The following is a 27,493-nucleotide window of genomic DNA, read 5'->3' as shown; positions in this document are numbered from 1 at the left end:
ACTTTTTGCACTGCCTCCTTCTTGTCAAACACGACCTCAAAGAAACCCCTACCCCCATAATAGCTATGATTGACAACACCATCCCCCTTGAGAATGGAGTTAAATTATGTTGCGATCTCCATTGGCCCTAGAGGCTTACCTATGAAAAATATTGAGACAACTTTAGAGTGGAGAACATTAACACGGCAAACCTTTTGAGCCTCAAGGGTGATTTTCTTAGAAGAACCCTAGTTCCTCTCATTCATGTTCCTTTGTAATGATTTAGCCAGTTGATCTGCCACACAACTTGGGGGTTTGCTTCGAAATGGAGGAGAATATCCTCCCTAGAGTTAATGGAATACCCCTCACGCAAAGAGAGGTTTTGCTATGCTTTGGCAAATGAAGGGCTAGCTTTTTGAGCTTCCCTAGAGTTAATGGAATATTCCTTGTGTAAATAGAGGTTTTGCTATGCTTTGGCTAATTAAGGGCTAGCTTTTTGAGCTTCCATCATTATGATATCAAGACTGTTGACATCACCCTCTTCTCCTTTGCACTCAAGAGAGATTTTACTCTCGACACTTTCTTGTAATATTGAGTCATTGTCTTCAACCTTTTCATATTCCATAGTTGTATCCTAGTCATGGGATGGCCCTTGACATATTGCTAGTTGGATAAGGAATTCTTAAGTCATTAAGGGTTGGGGTAATGAATTAATGTTCTTCAAAAATTAGAAGAAAGTAGTCCACATCAAGATGGATACCTAGAAGAACTCTTTGGTCATTCTAAAATCCTTCTTTGTGATGCTCAAAGGAGACCTGCAGAGAGCACACAAAAATATGAAAATAGACAATATGAGAGAGAGTTGAAGCACCTAAGAGCACACACACACAAAAACAATGGAGACTTGAAAACACATAGAGATAGGGTTGAAATCTTCTTATTCTTCTACACAAAAGAACTAAGTCTATAACATGATAAAGTCTAATATGAAAGTATCAAAGTTAAAGCAACTTCACATGACCTCCCATTTCTTGCCAATTTGGAAATTTCTAGAGCATATCAATCCTTCACATGTCACATTATGTGGAGGTAAACCTAAACGACTTGATATTTTCTTCTAGCCTAGATGGCATGAAATTTGGCCCATTAAAGTTCTCTATCCTTGCTCTAGGAAAATCCGGAGGTGAGTGGGGAGATCAACATCCTATAGCTAGGAAAAATCTTTATTTGCAAGCATAAAAACTTAAATATAGTAGCAATTTACCCTTAGCAGTGGGTAGAAGATGATCATGAAGACATTGCAAATCACAAGCTCAAACATCTGAAGTCAAACACTTGAATAATTGGTCTTGCTATCTCTTCCTATGCATGCTGGTTCCATGACCGGACATTTAAGGTCACATGGAATTGCTTTGAAATGGTCATTAAGCTCTTGCAGAGCAATCCCCACTTCTATTTTTTTTGTATGTTTCTCTTTCTGTGTATGCTAGTTCCATGACTAGATATTTGAGGTCATGTGAAGTTGCTTTGAAACAATCATTAAGCTCTCACGTAACAACATACACTTCTCTTTTTCTTTTGGTATGTTTCTCTACCATGTAATAACAGTGTATAATTGGTGTATAGGTTATTTAATTGGTCTCATCACGTAGTGTTCATGAAAAATAGAGGTTTAATGTAAAATGAATTGGACAATTTTTAAAATTTAAAGATTAAAATGTAAAATTTTTAAAATTTTAAAGCATATATTTTAAAAAATAATAAATATCCATACTTGAATTTAAAATTCTCTCCAAAATTTTAAATCGAAGGTTTTTGTATATGCTACCAAAATGTTTTTCTTCAAGAGTGGTCTCATGAAAAGTTTACGAGAAACGACCGCTCTTGAAAAAGTTTACGAGAAACGGGCGACAAAGCAGAACCTGGCCTTAAGTAAAATTTAGGAGGAAGGAAGCATCAACGCGAGGAACACAATCGGGCTTAACGATGGCGCGTGTCGTACAGCAGCTCCTACGTCGTTCATCCTGTTTGATCGAGCAACAAAGACGACGTCTTACCTCGTCTTCTGCCGCTCCCTTCTCCTCCTCTCTCCCGCTCGATTCTCTGCCACAACGGCCTTCGGACGTGAGAGAGCTGGCCCCTTCCCCCTCTACTTTTATGGAGCTCATGGCCGTCCCTAAACGCAAGGTTCGGGTGTTTTCACTCTTTGATTCCAGATTCTTTAGTTTTCGTCTTCTAATCCATGCTGAACCAGGTTAGTAGGTCGCGTAAAGGGATACGGAACGGACCTAAAGCTTTGAAGCCCTTTCCAGTGATTATCAAATGCAAGTAAGTTACCTACATTAGCATTTCTTCTTCTGGCTTCCATTTTCATGTACGATTTGGCTGCTACCAAAATGTCGATCGTTTTCAACACGTCCTCCTTAATGTCTGTGATATTTTGGCGAAGCAAATATTTGCTATCTAGATCGGAAATACTTAATATAATTTCAAGAATATTATGATTTGCCATTGCCTCGCTTGCCACATTTGGTTTTACAGTACACGGAAAGTTTCCTCAAGGATGACACTGTGTGGAGGCGTAGCTTGTACCAAGCACAACCAAGAAATAAAGGAAAAGCAAGCATGCAACCCAGTAACCTCCCAACCATAGGCTTTGTATTCACAAACCTGCCTTCCCATTGAAAGCGCAGGTGTCCTTATTGGTGTCTTGTACTGCTAATGCTTGTTTGAGATCTCCCATTTGAAAGTTGTGTGTCCTTGTTAGTGTCCTTATACTCTCGATGCTATTCGGTGGTTTTTAGATGATAGATGGAACCATCCATATATATACCATGCTTACACAATGAGCTCACTTGTCAGTGGGCCATGATGGTATATGTAAAGAAAGCATAGGGAAGCCCTATGACTAATTTGATACTACGTAAGGAGACGGTTGGTGGAGATGATAGATTTTGTGACAAATAGTGACAATGAATGAACTCGGAAACATTGATAATGAATGAAATGTTGAATCAATTCTAATGGTGATACAATGGCGGTCCTTGGCCTTCGTGTCCTAGGACCAAGGCTAAGGCATAAGGTCACAGAGTTTGGAGTTGATGGAATGGCTCGAGATGATTGCATTGTCTTGGAATGAAATGTTGAATCAATTCTAATGGTGATACAACGGGAGTTCTTGGCCTTTGTGTCCTAGGACCGAGGCTAAGGCATGAGATCATAGAGTTTGGAGTTGATGGAATGGCTCGAGATGATTGCATTGTCTTGGTTGATGAGGTGGTAGCACCTATGAAGGAATCTGCAACGTTGAGGGAGAGATACAATCATCTAGGCGGAGGGGGGGGGGAGGGGAGGGTAGGGTTTGTGTTGAAGAAGATATTGGATAAAGGTGGACATTAGTGAAGAGGGCAAAACTTAGTTCTTTGAAGTTGTGGGTGATGATGAAGATGATCTCGAAGGGCAATGGCAACAAAAATGAAATTGTTTGGAGGAATTGCGCTAGCAAAAAGTGCAGATGTGAACTAGCTAGAAATGCTATGAGAGTGTCTCTAGGGGCAGCAACAACAAAAACAAAATTGTTTGCTGATGGAGGGACTTGTAGTAGCACAAATGTATATGTTTGCTGGTTGGAAAAGGCCTTTGGGATGGTCTCTAAGGGCAATAGCAGTAAAAACAAAATTGTTTTCTGTTGAAATGACCTCTAGCAACAAATGCAAATGTTTGTTGGTTAAAAAAGCTATAACCAATCTTTCTTTTTGGAGAGGGTGGTATTGACCTGATTAATCAACAATTGTAGTATGTAATTAATTACATAGAATTGAAATGTACAATTCGTCACTTAATCTTGGACAATGGATAGCCTATTGGCCTCAAAACTAGCACTTCTTTTGGTGTTTCTAAAACTTGTATTGTAATTTGGATAGAATACATTGAGATTCCTTGAATCACCTTCACTCTCCAATTGCCTCTTGCTATCAAGAATGACTAGCAAGATTTCAAACCAATTTTCCCCTTGGTTTGCTTGGGGATTGACCTTCAATTGTGCTTCTAGGGTGACAAATTCAGCCCCAAATGTCTGTTGGCTAAATGGCCACTTGAATCTCTTGAAATTGCCTCAATTTTAGTGATTGAATTTCAAGTCTCAGGCCTTAATTCTAAGCATGCCTCCGAAGGGCTATCATTTTCTAATTTTTGTTGTAAATTAGGGGTTATGGGAGAGATTAGTCAAAACTTGCACCTCTAGTGGCTTATCTTGTTGGAAATTGTTGAGGAAGTATGGAAATTAGTTGGAGGATGAGAGGGAATGTTGAATAGAGAGAGAATTATGAATTTCTTTGTGAGAAATGTGAGAAAATTTGCCACTGCCCTATTTGGACAGCATTAAATGCTGTTGCTTGTTGCCCAGGAGCCTTCTATTGTTGTTGCTAGCCCCTGTATGCAGCCGCCTACTATTGGACAACCTTTGGAGACAACCGCCTGCTGTGTGAACAATGCCTTTTGACTACTAGCGCATGTAGCAAAACTCTCTTGATTCTCCACCTCCGGAATGGCCTCTCCCTCTTTCTCCTAGCCTCAAAAAATGTTGTTCCCACTTGCATGGGTAAGTTTTACCAAGTGGCAGCCTTCCAAAACAATTTTCAGCATTATTCAGCTTTATTAAACTAATTTTCAGAATATGCATTTCGAAATTAATTTAGTAATTATTTATGGCTCAAAAAAATAATTTGATTAGCCAACAATTAAATTGGCTAGTTTAATTTATCACCCAAGTAATCCTAAGCACTTGTTAGACTGGAACTAGCATTAATTGATTAATTGATGCCAATTCTCTAATGCCACCCCATTGACACTTAGTGCTAATTAAATGGTCTAGGCCAAAATTTGACACAGGTACCACCCAATACTTATCCAATATAAATTGTTATAACTTTTGCCTTTGGCACTAATTGATATCTCAGGGTCTTAGTAATTAACTTACACTTTATATGTGCAAGTTACATTTGCATATTTGATTATTTTTTCATGAAATGTGAAGCAAAGTATCAAAATTTCACATTCTCGTGATAGTCCTCCCCCTTGAAATTCTTGCAATTGTCCTCGATTTCATTGCAAGGTGCCAAAGCAATGTTAGCTTGCCTATGTTAGTCATGTCAGTCTATCATCTCTTAGTTGTGAGCTTCTATCAAAGTCGAATGGAGACATAGGAGCTTTGGGAGTTTTAGGTGCATTTCCTTTAGGTGTCGGCTTCCTATGTGCATTTCTAGGTCAGTTCCTACTTTTCCGAGGCTCCCTCTACTTGTCGGACATTGTCCTTGCCATTCGGGATTTTTCTGTGGCCTTCTAGTATTTTTCTTGTATTTTTTCTACTGTGACCAGCATTAAATTCTAGTCGAACAGCATTTATTGCTTCTATAGGTGCAGGTCGGCCGGTTTTTTGACTTTGTTGGCTATTTATAGCTTGCCTTCCCAATTGGAAGATGCACACTCTCTCTAGTCTTCATTTTGTCTTATGCAGCTCCATGTTAGAAGTGGTGTAGCAATGAAGCATAAACATGTGCTGAAATAAACTGTTGAATACAAGACAAAAGAAAAGAAAGAGAGAACACAATACAGATGAGAACTCAGATGTATGCTTGGGAAATGGAATCCATATACCAAGACATGAGACAGTATAGAAGCAATGTGAGTCACTGGCTATGGGGACATTGGCACATGCTCTCTCTCTCCAAGAACTATCAAGTAATGAATGAGTGTGGAGGAGGGAGCTTGAGAATATATAGGCCAAATAAATGCCATAAAATATCATTGGTCAGCCAACATTAAATGTTGGTTGACTGGCTGCAAATAATGCCAAATCACAATAAATATTGACAAATAAAATACCTAAAATATCTTTGGTGCCCAGCGTGTTGTGCCACATGCATAGACTGAGCCACGAACTATGACTAATCTGCTAACACCCTCTCTCAGATCATGGGTGATCTGATACAATATAGTATATAACGATAATGTCTCATCATAGTACATACAACAATGTCCATCAGAGTAGAACCATGGATACCCAAGTAGTGGGTGTGTAAGCCACCACCAAGGTGCCTCGGAAAGAACCTGATGTCGATGTCAATCGTACCAACTCTTGAAAATAGAGAAGAATTATAGCGGCTCTCATGTCCGTCAACGATGTCTCTGATGTAGCACACATGACATCCTATCACCAATGTTGCAGCACTCTCCATCAAACTCCGGAGGAAGCTTGTAGAGTACCATACCAACAAGATGTGCCTCTAATAGGGCTGATTGCATAGTCCGAAGGTGGTCTTGGATGTGGGTAACTCGAAATAGGAAGGATTGGATCGTATCTTTGGGTTCAAACTTTAGTTGCTGGAGCTGGCCATAGAGAGTAACGACCCTCATGGTGGAAGGAGCCTCGTATATTAGGTGCAACTTCGACCATATGTTTGAAGCTGTCCTGCAGGAGGAGACCGCCTAAAAATCAACACTTGGGCGTTGTTCAAAATTGCTGTGCAAAACCTTTAGCAACAAGGCGAGCCTTGTGCCTCTCCAAAGAGTCATCACTATGGTACTTGGTCTTGAAGACCCATTTGATACCAGTCACCTTCTTATGAGAGGGACGAGGCACAAGGTATCAAGTGCCATTCCGCTCAATAGCCTCCAACTCGGCTTCAATTGCTTTCCGCCAATGATCAGACTGTAAAGCCTCCTTCATTGATATAGGTTCTCTATCTTGTATAACACGGGACATCAAACAGTGGTTAGAGCAAACAAGCTCCTTAGTAAGTGCCTGGTGCCACCATGACCTTCGCGGTCCATTCTGCGGTTGCCACTCCTTAGGGACCCCCTCGATCCTTGAATCTTGGAGCCTGTCACAGGCCCAACGAGGAGGAGGCCGAATCTCGCCTCAACGTTCTCTATCTGCTGAAATTTCTGGAAGGTCCACCGTCAACAGAGGACCAATCAGTGAATCCGGTGGTTGGGTAGTAGGCTTCTCATCCGAAGAAGAGTCCTCAAGAGACAGGCTCGAGAGGAACAGTCGCTGGGGCCTAGCTATCATCGGGATCTCCAAGTACAAGGTGATTCTTAGCCCCCTCTAGGGTTGGAACCTCCACGAATCGAACATCACAGCTCGTGTAGACATCTTGCTTAACAGGATCATACAATTGGTAGCCTTGAGATTGCGAGCTATAGCCCACAAACACCTGTCTTTTGGAAGCCGCTTCAAATTTGTCACGTTGTGTCTTCGGGATGTGAACACAAGCATCACACCCAAAAACCCTAAAATAAGAAACATCGGGCTTTGATCCAAAGTACGCCTCAAAAGGAGTCATACCAACAACAACAGAAGTAGGGGAACGATTAAGGATGTGAACTGAAGTAGCCACAGCCTAAGTCCGTAGACATTGAGGTGTCTGGCGATACTTCATAATAGTACAGGCCATCTCAATCACACTACGATTTTTTCGCTCCAAAATGCCATTCTCTTGAGGGTTGTTTGTATTGGCAAACTCTTGGTGTATGTCACGATTTGCACAAAACCGAGCAGACTCATTAGAAACAAATTCTCCGCCCTTATCCGATCGTAAGGTCTTCAGCTTTTGCCCCGCTCGGTTCTCCTCAAAGAGCTACCAATCCTTGAAGTTGAAGAAAGCCTCTGACTTCAACTTTAAGAAATAGGCCCACGTCATCTTGCTGTAATCATCTACAATGAGCATGAAATACAAATTCCTTCGAAGGGATTCCGTCCTCATCGGTCCACAAATTTTCAGTGGAAACAAGCTCCAAGGGTGCTGAAGACCGCCTTGAAGCCTTGTTGGGAACAACATCACGAGTTTGCTTCCCACGGATGTAGGATACACAAGGTTGCTGACTCACCATAATATCTGGCAAACCTCGAACAAACTGGTCCTTAGACGCCTTCCGAAAGAACTCATAATTGAGGTGACCAAACCGAGCATGCCAAAGCTCGGATTGATTTTGGGAGGTAAGAAGAAGAGAAGTCAAGGTAGAAGAAGACTGCAACTTGTAGACTCCATTCTCCTCATAACTTGAAGAAAGAACCGCTTTCGATCCTCGATCAAGAATCCGAAAATATTCCACATCAAATTTGAACCGCCTCACCCCAAAGGAAGTGAGGAAACTCCTATGCTCCAGCATGGATCGGCATCTCCACCATGGTCCGATTCGCACGCTCCACCACACCATTCTCGGATGGGAATACTCCATCCGAATGCTGTGATCCTTGCAAAACTGAGAGAAAAGGTGAGAAGTAAACACGCCACCGTGGTCAGCTCGAACACCACGAACTTTGGAAGTAGTTTGTGTCTCCACAAACACCTTCCACTCGTAGAAACGGGGGTACGCCTTGCTCTTGTACTCCAAGAAGTAAGGCCACACACAACAACTGAAGTCATCCACAATCAGCATCAGATACTTGGCCTTCCCAAGGGAGGCCGTGCCCATAGGTCCGCAAAGGCCGGTGTGAACCAACTCAAGTGGTGAAGAAGCCCTCCTAGAAGCAACCTGTGGGTGAGGCTGCCTATGCTGCTTGCTCCTCAAGCAGCTGGGGCATAAAGTGTGAAGAGGAGGGAAATCTGGAAGTCCCTCCACCATCTTCCTCCGAGAAGCCCGCTAAATCGAATCAAGGTTTAGATGCCCGTAACGAGCATGCCAAAGCAGCCCAAGCTCGTGGGAAGCCCTCGCAGCCAAGGCTGTGAGCTTGTACAGCCCACCCTCTTGTGTATCTGTCCAAAGAGCATCACCTGTAGAAGCATCTTCTAGTGTGACAGCATCTTGGGTAAAAATGACTCTGGTACCTAGTTGAGTAAGACCATGCATAGACAATAGGTTAAAGCCCAAATCAGGTACATAAAGAACTTTGGTAGAAGACGACCGCTTGTTAGAAAACATAGGTAAAGTCCCCACGCCTCGAACAGGAATTGTAGAGTTGTCACCAATGGTGACAGTGCCCCCTCTCGAACGAAGATCCTGAAGCCAATCCTGTCTAAAGGTCATGTGAAAAGATGCTCCACTATCCACGAGCCAAGGCTTCTCCTGAGTGGTAGAAGCTAGGGCTGTATCCTCCTCAACAAAGACATGCACAAAAGCAGACTCTGTGGTGGCTGGGGCCGCCTTCGAGTCCTTCTCCTTGGGTTTTAGATGGAGGTACTTTTGCCAACACTTCTCCTCGGGATGAGTGCCCTTCCCACAATGTGGGCACTTGGGCTTCTTCTCCGTCACATCCTTCTTGTCCTCCTCCTCCTTGTCCTTGGCCTTCTCCTTCTGTTGCTTCTTCTTCTTGCCGCCACCGGTACCTATAGTAAAAGCCTTGGTGGAGCCACTGGCACCCACCTCTCTGAGATGCTCGTCATGCTCCAAGACAAGCGGGGAAAGTTCCTCCCATAGGAGTTTCTCGCGGGTCCTTGAGGTGATGAGGCTGGTATAGAAGACATCATACGGAGGTGAGGGCAGCTGAGTCAAGAGAATCATCGCCATATCCTCGGACGAAATCACCCGACCAAGAGAGGCTAGCTCGCCTCGCAGGTCCTCCATCTTCGTGATGTGCTCCTTCATAGAAGAAGAATCATCAAGATTGAGCATCCGCAACTTCTTCTCCAAAGAAATCTTGTGGGCGAACGTCTTATGCTGGTACAAAGACGCACGCTTCTTCCACACTTCCGCCGTGGTCTTTAACATGTGAACATGAACAATAACAGAGTCGTAAAGACTCATAAAGAGAAAGGAACGGGCTCAAGAGTTGAGCCTATCCCACAAGGCTGCACGGTCCATAGAAGCTCCATCTGACGGATCCATGTGGGGACGGTCGATGGGTGAAGAAACAAGCTCCCATAGGTCGAATGTATCGAGGATGCACTCCACCTTGCACGACCAGAGGGAGTAGTGGGAACCATCCAACTTGTCTTCCTTCGGAAAGGAAGGGAGAATGGGCACCTGTATCGAGGGAATCAAGGAAGGCATCCGAACATTTGAAGCAGTCTTCACCGATGGAACCTTCACTGTAGATGGAACCTTCTGAGATGCATGGACTGAAGAAGGACGGGTGCGAGGAGTCTCCTCCCGTCGTCGATCACGAAACTCCTGATAATCTCGTCTTCGCTTAGAGGAATGATGAGAAAGGAGCTCATCCTCTGAGTCATCAAAGCTTGAAAACTGGTAAGACATCTTCCAAATCTGCAAACACCAAGCACACCAAAGAAAATTTGCCGATGCCGAATGATCACCACCAGAGGGGTTACCAACCACCAAGAAGACCACCAAAATGCAGGGTTTTGAGGTCACCCAACACTTGGAGCTGCAAAACGCAAGTATGGATGATGTAGATCACCGAAGTAGAAGCCGCCAAACACCAAAATGCAGCCTGGGATGAAGTCGCCAGCAAGAGGAGGGTTGACAGAGGGTGAGAAAACCTCCAAAATAGCAAAACGCCAGTAGAAAGAGTGTTGCCCAGCTGTGGGGAAGGCCGCCTTGCAGAAAACGCACCCAGGAGGAGTGAGATGATGATGTGGCAGCCTAAGAAACTGCCGCCTGCAGCAAACGCAAGAGTGTGGACCACCAGAATGAGCCGCCTTGGCTGTTGGAGAAGATATGGCAGTAGCAAGGAAGGGAACGGTGTCTCTCTGTCGATGGAAGCTCCTCCGTGCTCTCAGTTAGGCTTTGACACCATGTAAGAGTGCGCAATGGAAGAAGAAACACAAACACAGAGGAAGAGAGAGAAAGCAGAAAATGAAGGAAGAAAATCTGCACTGACTGAAATGAATGCTGAATACAAAGGTGTGGACTGATCAGTCCCTGCACGTAGCCCGAAGCGTCAGTGAGGGCACCAGATCAGGTTGGAAACAATGGCAGCACCAATGCCGGAGTGGGAGAGGAGGGAGAGTGTGCTGAAATCTACAAAACAGTATATGGGACTGATGGGGGGGGACTGCTATATATAGCCCCCCAGCCTCCAAACTGGCCGACCTGGCCCAAAACTGGCCAACTGCACTATAATGTCCATCCTGCCCATAAAATGGGCCGACTGCCTATACCCAGGAGCTGACCGACTGGCCCAGGACAGGCTAACAAGTCCTTCAATGCTCTGATGCCATGTCAGAGTGAAGTAATGCGGAAGCGAATGACCGTGACAAACAGTGAACAAAGAGAGGAGAGAGAGAGAAAGAGATAGTGAAACACAGAGAATCTGTAGTGAAGAATGCTGTATAAGGATGCAGAATTATACACAGGTGCAGAGAAAATAAATGCGTATGTCTCCACCTCGAGGATCTCGATCTCCGTCAGCCTCGAGAGCAATCTTTGCAGTCAGCAGGCTTAAAACATGATTGGTTTATTAGTTGAATGTCAAGTCCACGATTTTGAATGACGACTTAAATGAGGAGATCTATATTGAGTAGCCTCTTGGCTTTTCTTTTTCAGATGGTAAGGTATACATGTTAAAGAAGGCCCTCTGTTGTAGTCGAGATGGTGATTCAATGAAGAAAGTAATAATATGAGGAGAACGGAAGAGTACACAGTCCGATTCTCAATAGGGGCACGAGATACGTATTTTCCTCCCAGCCTTGCCTAGTTAATTGCTAGCAACTCCCATCGTGATCCGATTGCCAGCCGTCACTTCTTGGTGAGTCCTACTATTCCTGGACTCTCTTTAATTCTAGGCTCCCCTAAACCACGTTCGGGCGCCCAAGGCTCCCGGATGGTCATCCCTCATGCCTGTTTCCCGTAATTTACCTTATTAATATAACATTTCCTTCCCCTTAAGAATCGGTTTCGTCCTCGAAAACGATACTTGGAAGGTCTAATTGTAAATTGGGAAACCTTTTTCTTAGGGTACTTTCTCGCTCCCATGTTGAGCTTTCTTCTGAACAATCTTTCCACTCGACCAAACATTCTTGATAAATAGTATTCCTTGTTCGTCTGTTACGAACATTTAATATTCTTTCTGGTTTATGTGGATTAGATTGGTCATCTAATAGCTCCTCAATGTTATCATTTAAGATTAAATTATCCAAATCACCCAGCTTGTTCCTTAATTTACTCACATGAAAAACTGGATGTATTTTACTACCAGTAGGTAGTTGGAGCTTATAAGCCCGTTCTCCCACCTTTTTAAGTATTGTGAAAGGACCACAATACCTGGGTGAAAGCTTTGGACATTGTCCCGTTTTCATGGTTTTAGTTTGTTCAGGCACTTTAAGATAGACCAATTCTCCTTCTTCAAAGGATACGTCTCTTCGGTGAGGATCTGCACAAGCTCTAGCTCGATTTTGAGCTTTCTTAATATTTTCTTGAGAAAATTTTAACATACTATTCATATCCTCCAAAAAGTCCTTGGCTACCTGAACCTTTTTCTTATGCAATCCTATTGTATGAGGAGCTCTGGGCTGAAACCCATACATTAACATAAATGGACTATACCCAGTGGAAGAGTGCTTGGCACTATTATATGCAAACTCTGCTATTGGTAGATATTCTTCCCAATTAGTTTGCCTTTTACTTACATATGCCCTAAGCATATCTTCAAGGATTTGGTTAACCCTTTCAGTTTGCCCATTAGTTTGCGGGTGGTCCGCCGTACTCATTCTAAGTTTAGTATTCAACTTCCTAAATACCGCCTCCAAAATTGACTATCAAATTTTCTATCCCGATCAGAAACTATATTTGCCGGAAGGCCATACAATCGGTATATGTTCTCTACGAACAATCTAGCCAATTCTAGTGTTTTAACATCAGTTGAAGTTGGAATGAACCTAGTCATTTTGGTTAACCTATCCACAATCACCCACACAGAGTCGTGCCCCCTCTGTGTTCTGGGTAATGCAACAATAAAATCCATGGAGATACTCTCCCATTTTCCTAAAGGAATCTCTAATGGATGGAAAATCCCATTTTCAATCTTTTAGCTTTATTAACCTGGCATTTATTACATTTGACCATATAGTCAAGGACATCCTTATTCATGCCAAGCCAATAGAACTGCCTTTTAATAAGACTATAAGTCTTATTAACTCCTGGATGTCCCGCACTAGGGGTATCATGACACTCAAAGAGTATCTGGCGCCTTATTTCTTTATCTTTCGAGACACATACCCTACCCTTGTAGAGTAAATAACCATTATCAATGGTAAAATTCTTCCACTTGAATCCGGTTTGAGCAACCCCTGATGCTCCATTTCCTTGTTGAACATCCTCAGATATTCCTTCCTCAGTGGAGGCACTTTCATTTGGATCCCCATTTTATATTGCTTCCCATATGTTGGAATATGGCGGATCAACTTGGCATTTCCCTTTTAAAGATTCAAGTAAATCGGAAGTGAACTGAGTAAAACTCAATTCATTTATGATGGGCATTCTGTTGAGTGCATCAGCTACTATATTATACTTTCATTTTCTATATCTTATCTCATAGTCGAACTCTTGGAGGAGTTCGGCCCATCTGGCTTTACGCCCTTGTAGATCCGGTTGGTCATTAAGCCCCTTAATGCTTTCATGATCCGACAAGATCAAAAGTTTGGCACCGTACAAATAGTGCCTCCATTTCTTCATTGCATGTACTATTGCATACAGCTCCCTCTCATAAACAGAATAACTCTATTTTGCACGGTCTAATTTCTTGCTTTCAAAAGCAACTGGTTGACCTTCTTGTAATAAGACCGCGCCTATCGCCTTATCACTGGCATCGGCTTCAACCACAAATGGTTTATTGGGATCCACAATTAATAGTACTGGAGCTGTAGCAATAGCTACCTTAAGTTTTTGAAAACTTTCATTTTGGTTTGTTCCCCATTTAAAGCTCTTTCCTTTCCCTTTAAGTTGGTCTGTCATTGGAACAACTATTTTGGCATAATCTCGAATGAATCTACGATAAAATCCAGATAAACCTAGGAAGATCTACAGCTCTTCCAAGTTCCTTGGAGATGGCCATTTAATAATTGCCCTTACTTTTTCTGGATCCATCTTGATTCCTTCTTTCGAGATAATATGTCCCAAATATTTGACCTCTTGTGCGAAGAATTCACATTTAGTTTTCTTCGTATAAAGGGAATGTGTTCTTAATAGTTGGAATACCAATTGTAAGTGTTCCAAATGTTCATCTCTTGATTTACTAAAGATCAAGATATCATCCAAGAAGACTGCTACAAAATATTCTAGATAGGGCCGTAACACACTATTCATCAGCTTCATAAAGGTAGCTGGTTGTTAGTAGTCATGTTTGTCATGCCTTGTCATCTCTTGCCTGTGAGCCTCAGTCTGAGTCAGATGAGGACTTTAGGAGCTTTGACTTGTCTATCACTTGTTTTGAAGGAGGAGGTAGCTCATTCTAGAGCACTCAGTTTATTGCATTTCAGTGCATTTTCTCCTCTAGTCGGGATTTTATGTGCATTTCCCGGGGCAGTTTCTGCATTCTTCAGCCTGCCTCACCTGCCGGACATTGTCCACCCTTTTCGGGATTTTTCTGAGCATTCTTGGCATTTTTACCAGCATTAAATGCTGGTCGGATCAGCATTAAATGCTGGTCGGACATATTTATGGCCTCAAATTTCAGGTTGGCCAGTTTTTGGGTTTTTTGGCTATTTATAGCCATTTCCCACTTGGCAGTCAGTTGTATTATCATCTTCCCTCCTTCTTTGGCAGGTGCACACTCCGACTCCGTCATCTTCCTCCGTCTTCGGTGCTGCCGTCATCATCAGCCTGATCTGGTGCCCTCACTGACGCTTCAGGCTGCGTACAGGGGCTGATCAGTCCACAGTTTTGTATTCAGCATTCATTACAGTCAGTGCAGATTTTCTTCCTTCATTTTTTGCTCTCTCTCTCTCCTCCTCTGTGTTCGTGTTCTTCTTCCGTTGTGCACTCTCACAGGTGCATTAGTGAGACCAAAAGGCATCACCAGAAAATCATAATGCACGTATCTAGTACGAAATGCTGTCTTAGGAACATCTTGTGCCTTAATTCTTACTTGGTGATAGCCTGATCTTAAATCTATCTTTGTGAAGAATTTTGCCCCTTGTAATTGATCAAAAAGATCTTCCATTCTAGGCATAGGAAATTTATTCTTCACCGTTATTTTATTAAGTGCTCTATAATCAACACAAAGTCGCATAGAACCATCTTTTTTTTTTACTAATAAAATTGGCGAAGCCCAAGGTGAATTATTGGGTTGTATAAATCCTTTATCAAGGTAATCCTTAATTTGTCTTTCAACTTCTTAGTGCTGTGTTTCACTTAATTTATACGGTGGTTTAGAAATAGGGTGCGTATCCTTATTTGTATCAATTGGGTGATTTATATGACCCCTATCTGGTGGAAGGCCACTTGGTAAATCAGAAGGAAACACATCTCTAAATTCATCTAACAAACTACTTAATTCATTATTTACATTCTACTCACAAACATAAGAAAATTGTTGCTTTATATTACAGAAAGTAAAAGTGTTTTGTAGAGGAAGAGACCATAACATATATACCTCACAAGCTTCCTTCTTTATCAGCTTCTGAACCTCAGTGGAACACAACAAAGGATTATCAGATACTTCATGTTTACCTTGAATCACAAAAGTCTTACCATCCCTTTCAAATTCTAGTGTATTATGATGATAACTACGTTTTAAGGATGATTCCAATCCCCATAGCCACTCCCTCCCTAAAGCAATATCTGCTCTTTCCATATTCATAATTTGGAAATTAAGTTTATATTTATATCCTTGGATCTCAATTTCCAAATTGGATACCATTGTATCCCATATTTTATTATCTTGACCTTGCATCATACGAACAACATATTGATGTCCACTCTTTTGTTGGGGAAGTTTCAATTTTTTGACAAGTGCATTATTTATGAAATTGTGGGTAGCAGAGTCATGAATCATGTAGCAGAGTCATGAATCATGACTCTAACTCTCTTTCTAGTTATCAATCCATGCACTCTAACTAAATCATGTGTCCCAAAGGTAGGCTGCCACATAGAAGTTGACATACAACACCTGTGTTGTATATCCTTGTGCAAGACTTCTAAAGATTAATACCTTTCATGCGGATTTGTTTTTCTTTTCCTTTGCCATTGTTCTTATTCTTGCCTTTGTCTTCCCCCTTTTTCCTTTGAGGGCAATTCCAAGCAGCATGGTTAGGGGATAGGCAATTAAAACACAGCTTTTTTTTTTTGGCCTTATCAAAGTCATCTGGACTTAACTTTGGCCTTACATATTGTTTCTTTTCAAAAGGTTGTTTCTTGCCCTTAAAAAATGGCATTTTTCTTTTAAATTTGCCTACAAATTTTGAGGTTTTCAATTCCTTAGACTTGTGCTCCGTATCAATGAGATTAGTGAGTGTACCTGGACGCGTACTATCTTCATTGATTAATGCAAATTTAATTGCCTCTTCTAGTGTCTTAGGTGAACTCCTTTTTACTTCCTTTTTACAGGCCTTATCTAGTCCCCTAATGAATCCTCTTGTCTTTTGAAATTCATCTATTCCTTCCAATTTGAGGATTATCTCACGATATTCCTCCAAATATGTCAGCAGGGGTCTTTCCTTTTGTCTGACATAATCCCAATCTTCCCAATTTCTTTCCATTTCATTTTCAGAAAGGAATTCTTTCAAAAAGACGGATTCAAATTGAGCCCAAGTTTCAGGTATTTTATTTGCCTTCTTTAAAGTTCGCCACCATTTATACGCCTTTGGCCCCAAAGTTAAACTAGCCTCCAACGCTTGGAGATGTGGTGGAATATTTTTAAGTTTGTGTAAATCTTCCCATTTTTGGAGAAAATTAAAGATAGTGTCTTTATTTCTATCTTTTTTCTCCCCGTGAAACTGAGGGGGTTTCATATCTTTAAGAATTGGATTATCCCTCAACTTATGGTGGGGTTCCTTAGGATCTCGCATAGTCACATCTAAATCTTTCGATGAAGATGGGATATCTGAGGTTTCTATCTTATTTATCCCTTTCTAGTAATAAAGTTAATTGAGATTTTATTTCGGTGAGTGTTTGAGTTAAAAATTCCATTTGAACCCCCTGTGCTTGCACACGAGCAGTTAGATCATCAAATTGTTCTCGTGTGGCAAAGAATTCTTCCCACTGTTCTTCTTGCATCTCCATTTCATGGGGATCTACCATAGGGTGGTCCCCAGAACTAGAACCTTCCATTACTCCCTGTTTCCCTTTTTCTGCCATTAATACACTGGAATTGGAAAGCAAAGATAAGAAATTTGTATACAAAGTAAAGTACTTTCCTGGTTATAATGACAGGGCAACTGTTGCTGGTTTTATTAATAAGCCCGAAGAGTGAGGGATAATTTTTACCTTCCCGAACTAAGCCGGTCACGCTGGAAATGAAGCTTATTGGCAGAAACGACTAGTAAGAAGGGGACTAAATATCCCCCTTCTTAATGGTCACGTGAACCATCAGTATGTCTTCTATGTATAGGACAGGTCTGACTGACTTCAGTCGGCTGGTGACGGATTTGACTGCTGTTGTATTACTGCTCTCCAAGGACAGTCGTGTATGACATGTGGCATGTGGAGTACCGTCTCACGCTATACGTCTCCCTGTGGCCAGTTTAAACGGATGACGGGTGACGTGTCCATCAAGTCGCTTGGCCCTCGCCTTAATTGCCTGACCTTCATGCCTTAATCGCCTGACCCTTGCCTTAGTCGCCTGACCCTCACGCCTTAATCGCCTGACCCTCACGCAATAAGACGCCGAAAAAAAATCTTCGTGAATAACTGACGAAATCAGGACCCGCTGGCTGAAACAGGACCCAACGGCTCCAGCAGGATGCAATGGCGGCTCGGATATCAATGTTGTAGTCGAGATGGTGATTCAATGAAGAAACTGATGATATGAGGAGAACGGAAGAGTACACAGTTCGATTCTCAATAGGGGCACGAGATACGTTTTTCCTCCCAGCCTTGCCTAGTTAATTGCTAGCAACTCCCATCGTGATTCGATTGCTAGCCGTCACTTCTTGGTGAGTCCTACTATTCCTGGACTCTCTTTAATTCTAGGCTCCCCTAAACCCCGTTCGGGCGCCCAAGGCTTCCGGACGGTCATCCCTCATGCCTGTTTCCCGTAATTTACCTTATTAATATAACACCCTCTATGGCCTCAAACAAGCTTTCCGAGCATGGAACAAAAATATAGACTTATTCCTTCAAGATAGGTTAGTGTATCGGATATCTACATCCGATTCAAATTTGTATGCCCATGCGTCAGCTGAAGGGCACATAGTGTTTGTACTCTACGTGGACGATCTTATCTTGAGAGGTGATCATACCTTGAGGATCAAGTAGACTAAGGCAACATTTCATGAGAAGTTTGAGATGAGGGATATGGACTCCTTCATTTCTTTCTAGGTCATGAGATATGCTAGACTGAGAGGGGAATCTTTCTTTCCTAGCAACGGTATGTGTAGGAGCTCTTGACTACTTTTGAGATATAGGAGTGTGGGACCATATCTACTCCCATGGATTCGAATTGTAAGGCTATGGCTCATCTAGATTCATCGTTGGTGGATGCTTCTTGCATAGATAGTTGATTGGGTTGTTGATTTGGCTTTTGAATACTAGGATTGATTTGTGCTTTCCAGTTGGTTCGCTTGTATGTTTTATGAGTGAACCTAAGAAGGTTCATTGGGGCATGCCGCCTTATGGATATTGCGGTTACCAAGGGGGACCCCCGTCCTTGGTTTATTTTATCCTACAAGTGCAAATGGTTTGGCTATTATGAGGTTGGATGGATTCAGATTGGTTTGGAGATGTTGATCATAGGAGATGGGCTGTAGGGCATTGTTTCTTGTAGGTATAGGTGGGATTTCTTGGAGCATCAAGAAATAGCCTATAGAGGCTGGGTATTGAGAGGCTTGTACTACCACTTGTGAGACCGTTTAGCTTCAGAGATTGTTAGAGGAGCTTGGGTCTTCACAATAGATAGGGGCTACTACACTTCTATGCAACAATGAGAGTTGCATAGCCTTGGTGTGGAATCCCATTTTTCCATGCTTAGGATGAAGCATATAAAGATCCAATATCACTACATTGGTGAGAAGCACTTGGACGAGACCGTTGATGGAGTATTGCAAGATAGAGGATAATGTGGGAGATTTGTTTTACCAAAGCACTTCCTCAGGCGGTTCTTTGTCAGCATTGCAAATCCCTTAGTCTTTCACTTCTTCTAGGATCTGAGAGCAGGTATTAGAGATATGGTCATTGCCTGGTTGGGCATAGGCATGTACAGGGTAGTTTAGGGTGGTTTATGCAGTGGCATCATGTTGTGCAATGCGCACAATTTCAGCTGTCGTGTGGTCTTGCTGCCCATGCAGCTCTCTTGCCATGTCATACACCCCCGCATTTCCTAGTGCTTTCCTGACGTATGAGCATGTGTGCGTGGGCATTGCCTAGGTGCATTACACCTAAGGTGTAGGTGGGAGTGGGGTAGGGGCTTTTGCGGAGTTGGAAGCAAGGGTGAAAGCCGAGGCTGAAAGGTGGCTCTTGAATAGGGAGAAGCTATGCCTTTATAGGAGTAGAATTGGAAGTAGGACCACTTGGCAGAGTGCTATGATGGACATCCATCTTTTGGCCAACTCTGACCTTACTGGAGACAAGGTCATAAAGTTGAGAGCTTTTGGGTGTTTTGGCTATAGCCAATGAGGGTGTGAAGCTTGGACTTAATTTCCTCCTCTTTTCCTTAGGTAATTGAGAAATGGAGGGCTTTCTCCCATAAAAAGTCTCATAGGGATTCTGTTAGCCTGCTCTTAGTCAGTCTCAGTCTGTCATCTCCTGGTTGTGAGCTCCTGTCAGAGTCTGACAGGAGACAGAGGAGCTCTGTCAGTGTGTTTTTAGGCTGCTTTAGTCAGCATGCAGCCTTGGGCATTTTACAGCCCAGGTCTGGGCTGTTTTTGGGCTGACTGCCCATTATTTTGGGCAGTCGGACCAGTTCTGGTCAGTCGGACCAGATCTGGCCATAGTCGGCCAGATCTGGCCAGGTCGGCCAGTTTAGCTGGTCGGCCAGTTTTCTGGCTGGGGGCTATTTATAGCTGCCCCCCCAGTCAGTCCAGCATTCATGCTCTGCAGGTTCAGCACTGCTCCCTCCGTCTCCATCTCCGGCATTGGTGCTGCCTCTGCTATACAAAGTCATTACTCACTGCTTTTCCTTTTCTATATGATGATGAACCTCCTTCACAGGATAATATTCACTCTTCAAATCAGGATTCACAACTTGCACCTATTATTGTTGATGATGACCTTGGCATTGATCTTTATGTTGATCTTTCAATTGATAATGAGCATGGTGCCTATCATGCTTATGATGTTGATATTCTTGAGAATGCTCTCAATATTTGTGAATACTATGTCTCTTGCAGTGATGCATGTCGTCCCCACAACAGTGCAGGGACTTCTGTCCATTCCAGTGTATTCAGCATTCATCTCAGTCAGTGCAGACTTTCTTCCTTCATTCTCTACTTCCTCTCTCCTCTCCTCTGTGTTCGTGTTCTTCTTTCGCTGCGCACTCTCACATGGTATCAGAGCCTGATTGAGAGCACGGAGGACGAGAGAAATACCTTACTGCTGCTGCCCACAGTTCCACAACAGCCAGGAGATTGCTTCAGGCGGCTGCCAACAGGTCTTTTACAGCCAGGCGACTGCATCAGAAGGCTGTACAGCCTGCGTTTGCTGTACACAGGGGCTGCCACGTCATCCAGTGACGCAGCAACCCTGCGTTTGCTGCCAGGCGACCTCTTCTACTGCAGGGCGACCCTCCAACAGCTTGCGTTTTGTTGCTCTGCAGGTCACTTCTACCCCAGGCTGCTCCTTTCCTGCAGGCGACCTCTGTCTGGGCTAGTTCCCAGTGCTGGTGGTCTCGATTCTGGTGTTCGACATCAGATCTATTTGCGTTTTGCAGATCCAGGTGGTTGTAGGCCCTCTCTGCCTGCATCTTGGTGGTTGGTGACCACACTGTTGGTCCTCTTTCAACAGCGGCACAACTTTTTTTTGGTATTTTGCAGATTGGAAGATGTCTTACCAGTTTTCAGGCTTTGAAGACTCAGAGGATGAGCTTCTTTCTCATCATTCCTCTGAGCGGAGGCGGGACTATCGTGAAGTTCGTCATCGGAAAGACCCTCCTCGCACTCGTCCTTCTTCAGTCCATGCATCTCAGAGGGTTCCATCTACTGCGAAGGTTTCTTCAGTGAAGACTGCATCAACTGTGCGGATGCCTTCCTTGATTCCCTCTATCCAGGTGCCGATTCTCCCTTCCTTTCCGAAGGAAGACAAGTTGGATGGTTCCAACTATTCCCTATGGTCATGCAAGGTGGCTTGCATCCTTGATACCTTTGATCTATGGGAGCTTGTTTCTTCGCCCATCAACCGACCCCCTGTGGATTCGTCCGATGGCACCTCTATGGACCGTGCGGCCTTATGGGATAGGCTCAACTCTCGAGCCCGTTCCTTTCTTTTTATGAGTCTCCATGATTCTGTTCTTGCACATGTTCACAGGTTAAAGACCACGGCGGAAGTATGGACAAAGCTTGCGTCTTTGTATCAGCACAAGACATTTGCCCACAAGATTTTCCTGGAGAAGAAGTTGTGGATGCTCAGTCTTGATGGTTCTTCTTCCATGAAGGAGCACATCACGAAGATGGAGGATATGCAAGGCGAGCTCGCCTCTCTTGGTCGTATGATATCGTCTGAGGATATGGCGATGATTCTGTTGACTCAGCTGCCATCACCCCGATATGATGTCTTCTACACCAGCCTCATCACTACGAGAACCCGTGAGACTCTCCTATGGGAGGAGCTTTCCCCGCTTGTCTTGGAGCATGACGAGCGACTCAAAGAGGTGGGAGCCAGAGGCTCCACCAAAGCATTTACGACTGGCACAGGTGGTGGCAAGAAGAAGAAACAAAAGAAGGAGAAGGCCAAGGACAAGAAGGAGGAAGACAAGAAGGATGCGAAGGAGAAGAAGCCCAAATGTCCCCATTGTGGGAAGGGCACTCATCCCGAGGAGAAGTGTTGGCAGAAGTATCCCCATTTGAAGCCTAAGGAGAAGGACTCGAAGGCAGCCCCAGCCACAACAGAATCTGCGTTTGTGCATCTCTTTGTTGAGGAAGACACTGCCCTAGCGTCTACCACACAGGAGAAGCCTTGGCTCGTCGACAATGGAGCATCTTCACATATGACCTTCCGTCAGGATTGGCTTCAGGATCTTCGTTCCAGAGGGGGTACAGTTACCATCGGTGACAATTCTACCGTTCCTGTTCATGGAGTTTTCTGACAGGCGGTCTTCCTTCGCCAAAGTTCTCTATGTGCCTGATTTGGGTTTTAACCTATTATCTGTACATGGTCTTACTCAGTTAGGTACCCGAGTCATTTTTACACAGGATGCAGTCACAGTGGAGGATGCTTCTACAGGTGATGCTCTTTGGACAGGTACACAGGAGGGTGGGCTTTATACGCCACATTTCCCTTCGCCGGGCTTCTAGGAGGAAGATGGTGGAGGGACTTCCTGATTTCCCTCCTCTTCACACTTTGTGCCCTAGTTGCTTGAGGGGCAAGCAGCACCGGCAGCCTCACCCGCAGGTTGCTTCTAGGAGGGCTACTTCTCCGCTTGAGTTGGTACATACCGACCTCTGCGGACCTATGGGCACGGCCTCCCTTGGGAAGGCCAAGTATTTGATGCTGATTGTGGACGACTTTAGTCATTATGTGTGGCCTTATTTCTTGGAGTACAAGAGCGAGGCGTACTCCCGTTTCTGTGAGTGGCAGGTGTTTGTGGAGACCCAAACAACTTCCAAAGTCCGTGGTGTTCGAGCTGATCACGGTGGAGAGTTCACTTCTCACATTTTCTCTCAGTTTTGCAGGGATCATGGTATTCGGGTGGAGTATTCCCATCCGAACACACCATCAGAGAATGGTGTGGTGGAGCGTGCGAATCGGACCATGATTGAGATGGCCCGATCTATGCTGGAGCATAGGAGTCTTCCTCACTTCCTTTGGGGTGAGGCGGTGGCTACAGCGGTGCATATCCGCAACCGCTCTCCGACTTCGGCGTTACAGGACATGACTCCATATGAGGCTTTCTTTGGACAGAAGCCTTCTGTGTCCCATTTTCGCATCTTTGGGTGCGATGCTTTTGTCCATGTGGACAAGAAGAAGAGGAAGACGAAGTTCGACTCTAAGTCGAGAAAGCTTATCTTCGTTGGTTATAGTACGACCACGAAGGGATATCGGCTCTACGACCCGACGACACGGCAGGTTGAGGTGAGCAGGGATGTGATCTTTGATGAGGTTTCTGTCTCTGAGGATCCGATTGATGGTTCTCTTACCGATGTTTCTTCATCATCGACCCCCCCCCCCCCCCCCCCCCCCCCCCACCCTCTCTCCCTTCACTTCCTTCCAGGATGCCTCTTAGCACCCCCCCAGTTCCTCCTCCCTCGGCTTCCCTTTCCCCCTTGGTGGATGTGCCTTCGTCTTCTACGAGCTCTTCTTCCGCCACTTCGGGATCTTCACAGGATATAGAGCCTTCCTCAGATGTGGAGGATCTACCTTCTCTCGGTGAGGGGGAATCCCTCTCCGATTTGGGTGCTTTACAGGTTCCGGAGACCCCCCGGTCTCCCTCACAGGAGGAGTCTCTCAGGATTCCTTTATGGTATCGCCGGCTCATGCAGGATTCAGGTGTTACTCACTTTTCTGCTTCTTCTACAGGTCCTCGTCGATCAGCCCGTTTACAGGCCCAGCGGGACAGTTCACTATGTGCGAACTATGCTCTTATGTCACAGATTCTTCAGGATTCCGAGCCTTCCACTGTGGAGGAGGCTCTTGCACAGGATATTTGGAGACAGGCTATGCAGGCCGAGCTCGACTCCATCGAGCGCAACCATACGTGGGAGCTTGTACCGCGTCCCGCGAAATGGAAGGTGATTGGTGTGAAATGGGTCTTTGAGACTAAATATCTTGAAGATGGCTCCTTGGACAAGCACAAAGCTAGGCTTGTTGCCAAGGGTTTTGCCCAACGTGCAGGGTTGGATTACTTTGAGACTTTTGCTCCTACAGCTAGGATGTCCACCATCCGAGTGCTTTTGGCTCTTGCTGCTCACCACCGTTGGCCTGTCTATCAGATGGACGTCAAGTCTGCTTTTCTGAATGGCGTTCTTGAGGAGGAGATTTATGTTTCACAGCCTCCTGGTTTTCTTGTGCAGGGGAAGGAGGATCATGTCTACAGGCTGCGGAAGGCTCTTTATGGCCTAAAGCAGGCTCCTCGTGCTTGGTACCAGCGGATTGACCACTTCTTTCTACAGAGTGGCTTTGCGCGCTCCGCTTATGATCCCAACCTCTACTTACGGGTTGTGGATTCTCTTTCGGTGTTCCTCATCTTGTATGTGGATGATCTTATCATTACAGGGAGCGACACTCAGCAGGTGGAGCATACACGGTCCATTTTACAGCAGGAGTTTGACATGACGGATCTAGGGATCCTTCACTTCTTTCTTGGTCTGGAGATCTATCAGATGGCACAGGGCATTTTTATCTCGCAGCACAGGTACATCTCCGAGTTTCTTTCGGAGTTTGATATGGCTGAGTGTCGGCCTATCTCATGTCCTATGGACGTTGAGTCCAAGCTTTTGACACCTGGAGTTCCTCTTACCGATCTCACCCGTTACAGGTGCCTTGTCGGCTCTCTTATCTGGCTGCTTCACACTCGGCCGGATATCTCCTTTGTGGTGGCTTTATTGTCTTCCTTTATGCAGACTCCTACCCAGGATCACTGGCAGGCGGCCTTGCGGGTTCTTCGCTATCTGCAGGGGACTCGATCCTTTGGGATCATGTATGGAGATGGGATTACCCTTTCTGGATGGAGTGATTCGGATTGGGCAGGTGATGTGGATTCTCGACGATCCACTACAGGTTATGCTTTCACCCTTGGATCTGGTGCTGTCTCTTGGAGCAGTAAGAAGCAGCCTACTATGGCACTTTCTTCTACAGAGGCTGAGTATCGGGCCCTATGTTCGACCGCTATGGAGGCAGTATGGCTCCGTCGCTTACTCGCGGAGATTGGTTTTTCCCAGACCGGACCTACAGAGCTGCGCGTGGATAACCAGAGTGCTCTTGCTCTGGCCAAGAACCTGGTGTTTCATGCTCGTACGAAGCACATTGAGGTTCAGTATCACTATGTTTGAGAGCGGATCGTGGATTCGGAGCTGGTAGTGGTCTATTGTCCTACGGCGGCCAATGCAGCTGATCTCTTTACGAAGCCGTTGCCTCAGGCTTCTTTGCTTCATCACATGCGGTTCTTGGGTCTTCAAACTCTCCCAGGAGTTGAGAGGGGGTGTTAGCCTGCTCTTAGTCAGTCTCAGTCTGTCATCTCCTGGTTGTGAGCTCTTGTCAGAGTCTGACAGGAGACAGAGGAGCTCTGTCAGTGTGTTTTTAGGCTGCTTTAGTCAGCATGCAGCCTTGGGCATTTTACAGCCCAGGTCTGGGCTGTTTTTGGGCTGACTGCCCATTATTTTGGGCAGTCAGACCAGTTCTGGTCAGTCGGACCAGTTCTGGTCAGTCGGACCAGATCTGGCCATAGTCGGCCAGATCTGGCCAGGTCGGCCAGTTTAGCTGGTCGGCCAGTTTTCTGGCTGGGGGCTATTTATAGCTGCCCCCCCAGTCAGTCCAGCATTCATGCTCTGCAGGTTCAGCACTGCTCCCTCCGTCTCCGTCTCCGGCATTGGTGTTGCCTCTGCTTCCAGTCTGTCCTGGTTCCCTCACTGACGCTCCGGGCTGCGTGCAGGGACTGTTCTGTCCATTCCAGTGTATTCAGCATTCATCTCAGTCAGTGCAGACTTTCTTCCTTCATTCTCTGCTTCCTCTCTCCTCTCCTCTGTGTTCGTGTTCTTCTTTCGCTGCGCACTCTCACAGATTCATGTTAGAAACAATTGTGGTTGGAGAATGGTTATGGACGTGAATTGCAGTGGACACAGCCTCACCCCAAAGAGTATGAGGCAGCCCACAATGATCAAGTAGGGAGCAGTCCAATGCTTCTTTTCCATTTCTCTATCACACCATTCTTTGATGGTGTGCCAACACTAGCATGCTCCACCTGAATGCCATGAGAAAAACAGCACTGCTGGTACTCATAGGAGGTAAACTCCTCATGCTGATACGCTCTCAGTTTGAACTCTGTGAATGGGCTGCTTCTCTACCACGCTCCTCTAGTCAGAAAAGTGCTGAAAAGCCTCTGACTCGGCCTTCAAAAAGAAGGCCCATACAAATCTAGAGCAATCATTAACAATCAACATTGTGACTGAGTGAGTTTGTTTTAGATAGATCTCGTGCCAATGGGATATTCAAGATGTCTACCTATTTCATCTGCAGAGATAATCTCAGATTAATTATTTAGAGTTAAGAAACCTGCATATTAAATCAGCAACCGTGCCAGACAAACTATGAATTCCTAGATGTTTTCAGTTTCCTATCACTAGATACCTTTGATTCAATTTTGTAAGTTATTATGTGATAAGATCTAATGTTATAAAAAGGTGTAAGCTTTCTCTTGTCAAGGAAAGCTATGTCTGTAATAATTTAAACTTAAGAAGAAAGTGAGGCACTGGGGTATAACCGCTGATTCCTTTTTGATATTAATGAGAACATGGACATTAATTTTTGATTATTCCTTTTTGATTTTGAGAACACACAAGCTTTGTTGGTTGTGTGTGTTATGTGACATTTTCTCCTTTGGCTGCTTTACAGGACCTGTGGTCGGGTTAAGCTTCCTCACTTCTTTTGTTGCAGTGGTGAAAAGAAAGCTGATTAGTGTTCTCATTCTTCCAAGGTTGTACCTGTCAAGAGTTTTTTATAAGCGGTCTAGCCGTTGGAAGTCAGATGTAGTTCCACGAAGGCTGGGCATAGAATACAGAATTTTCTTGTTCTTAATTTTGTGGGCGTTGTATGATGACTTGATAGCAATGTCTGATGTCAGATTTATTTCTTTGATGTGAAAGGTTTGTTATTTCTTAATCTTCAAGGGTGTGCTTGATCGGTCAATCTGAATTGGAGAAGCCCTGCGATGCAGATTGCAAGTGTTGTTGTATAATTTTTTTCAAGTTCTCTAATCCTTTTCATCAATTCTTCTTTTCTTTGCTGTTGCACAATCATGAATTTTGTGCCAAACAGCAGAATCATGTGGCTGCTATTTTAAGTTGGGAGGCTCGTTTTGTAGGGCGATTACTCTGCCTTGTAAAATTTGCCATGTCCATTCTTGAGATTAACTATTCTGCAGTATACATATGATTTTAATTAAATACGATTTAAGTCCCATCTCCAAGGAGCATGAGAGCCACTTATACATGGGTAACCCTGTTGCCATTATTATGGTGGTGTAATTGGCTAAGATACACAACATTGTTGAATCTTGCTTGTAATGTAAATTGTCACCCTTTACCTTACAGGTTCGTAGAACCAAGAAATCCATCCCACACCAGAAACCAACATAAAGGAATTGGTGGGTTCA

At 44.3% G+C, this 27,493-nt stretch overlaps 1 protein-coding gene across 2 annotated transcripts; it reads left to right on the top strand.

Moving 5' to 3' along the window:
* The first annotated feature begins 1,850 nt into the window (after positions 1-1,850).
* On the top strand, positions 1,851-27,007 carry LOC148010040 (uncharacterized). Of its 2 annotated transcripts, XM_087672757.1 has the most exons (4): positions 1,851-2,166; positions 2,234-2,307; positions 2,521-2,614; positions 26,734-27,007. In XM_087672757.1, the coding sequence occupies exons 1-4, from the start codon at positions 1,966-1,968 to the stop codon at positions 26,749-26,751; spliced, it is 387 nt and encodes a 128-aa protein (XP_087528883.1). In that variant the 5' UTR covers positions 1,851-1,965; the 3' UTR covers positions 26,752-27,007. The 2 variants fall into 2 exon arrangements, with proteins under 2 accessions (XP_087528883.1, XP_087528884.1); XM_087672758.1 differs by lacking the exon at positions 2,521-2,614 and having other exon boundaries at positions 1,856-2,166.
* Positions 27,008-27,493: the final 486 nt, after the last annotated feature.

Source organism: Lygodium microphyllum, chromosome 30, assembly GCF_053477565.2.
Source record: "Lygodium microphyllum isolate KBCC chromosome 30, Lygodium_microphyllum_v1.1.10, whole genome shotgun sequence".
NCBI lineage: Eukaryota > Viridiplantae > Streptophyta > Polypodiopsida > Schizaeales > Lygodiaceae > Lygodium > Lygodium microphyllum.
This window is presented reverse-complemented; position numbering and strand designations above follow the sequence as displayed.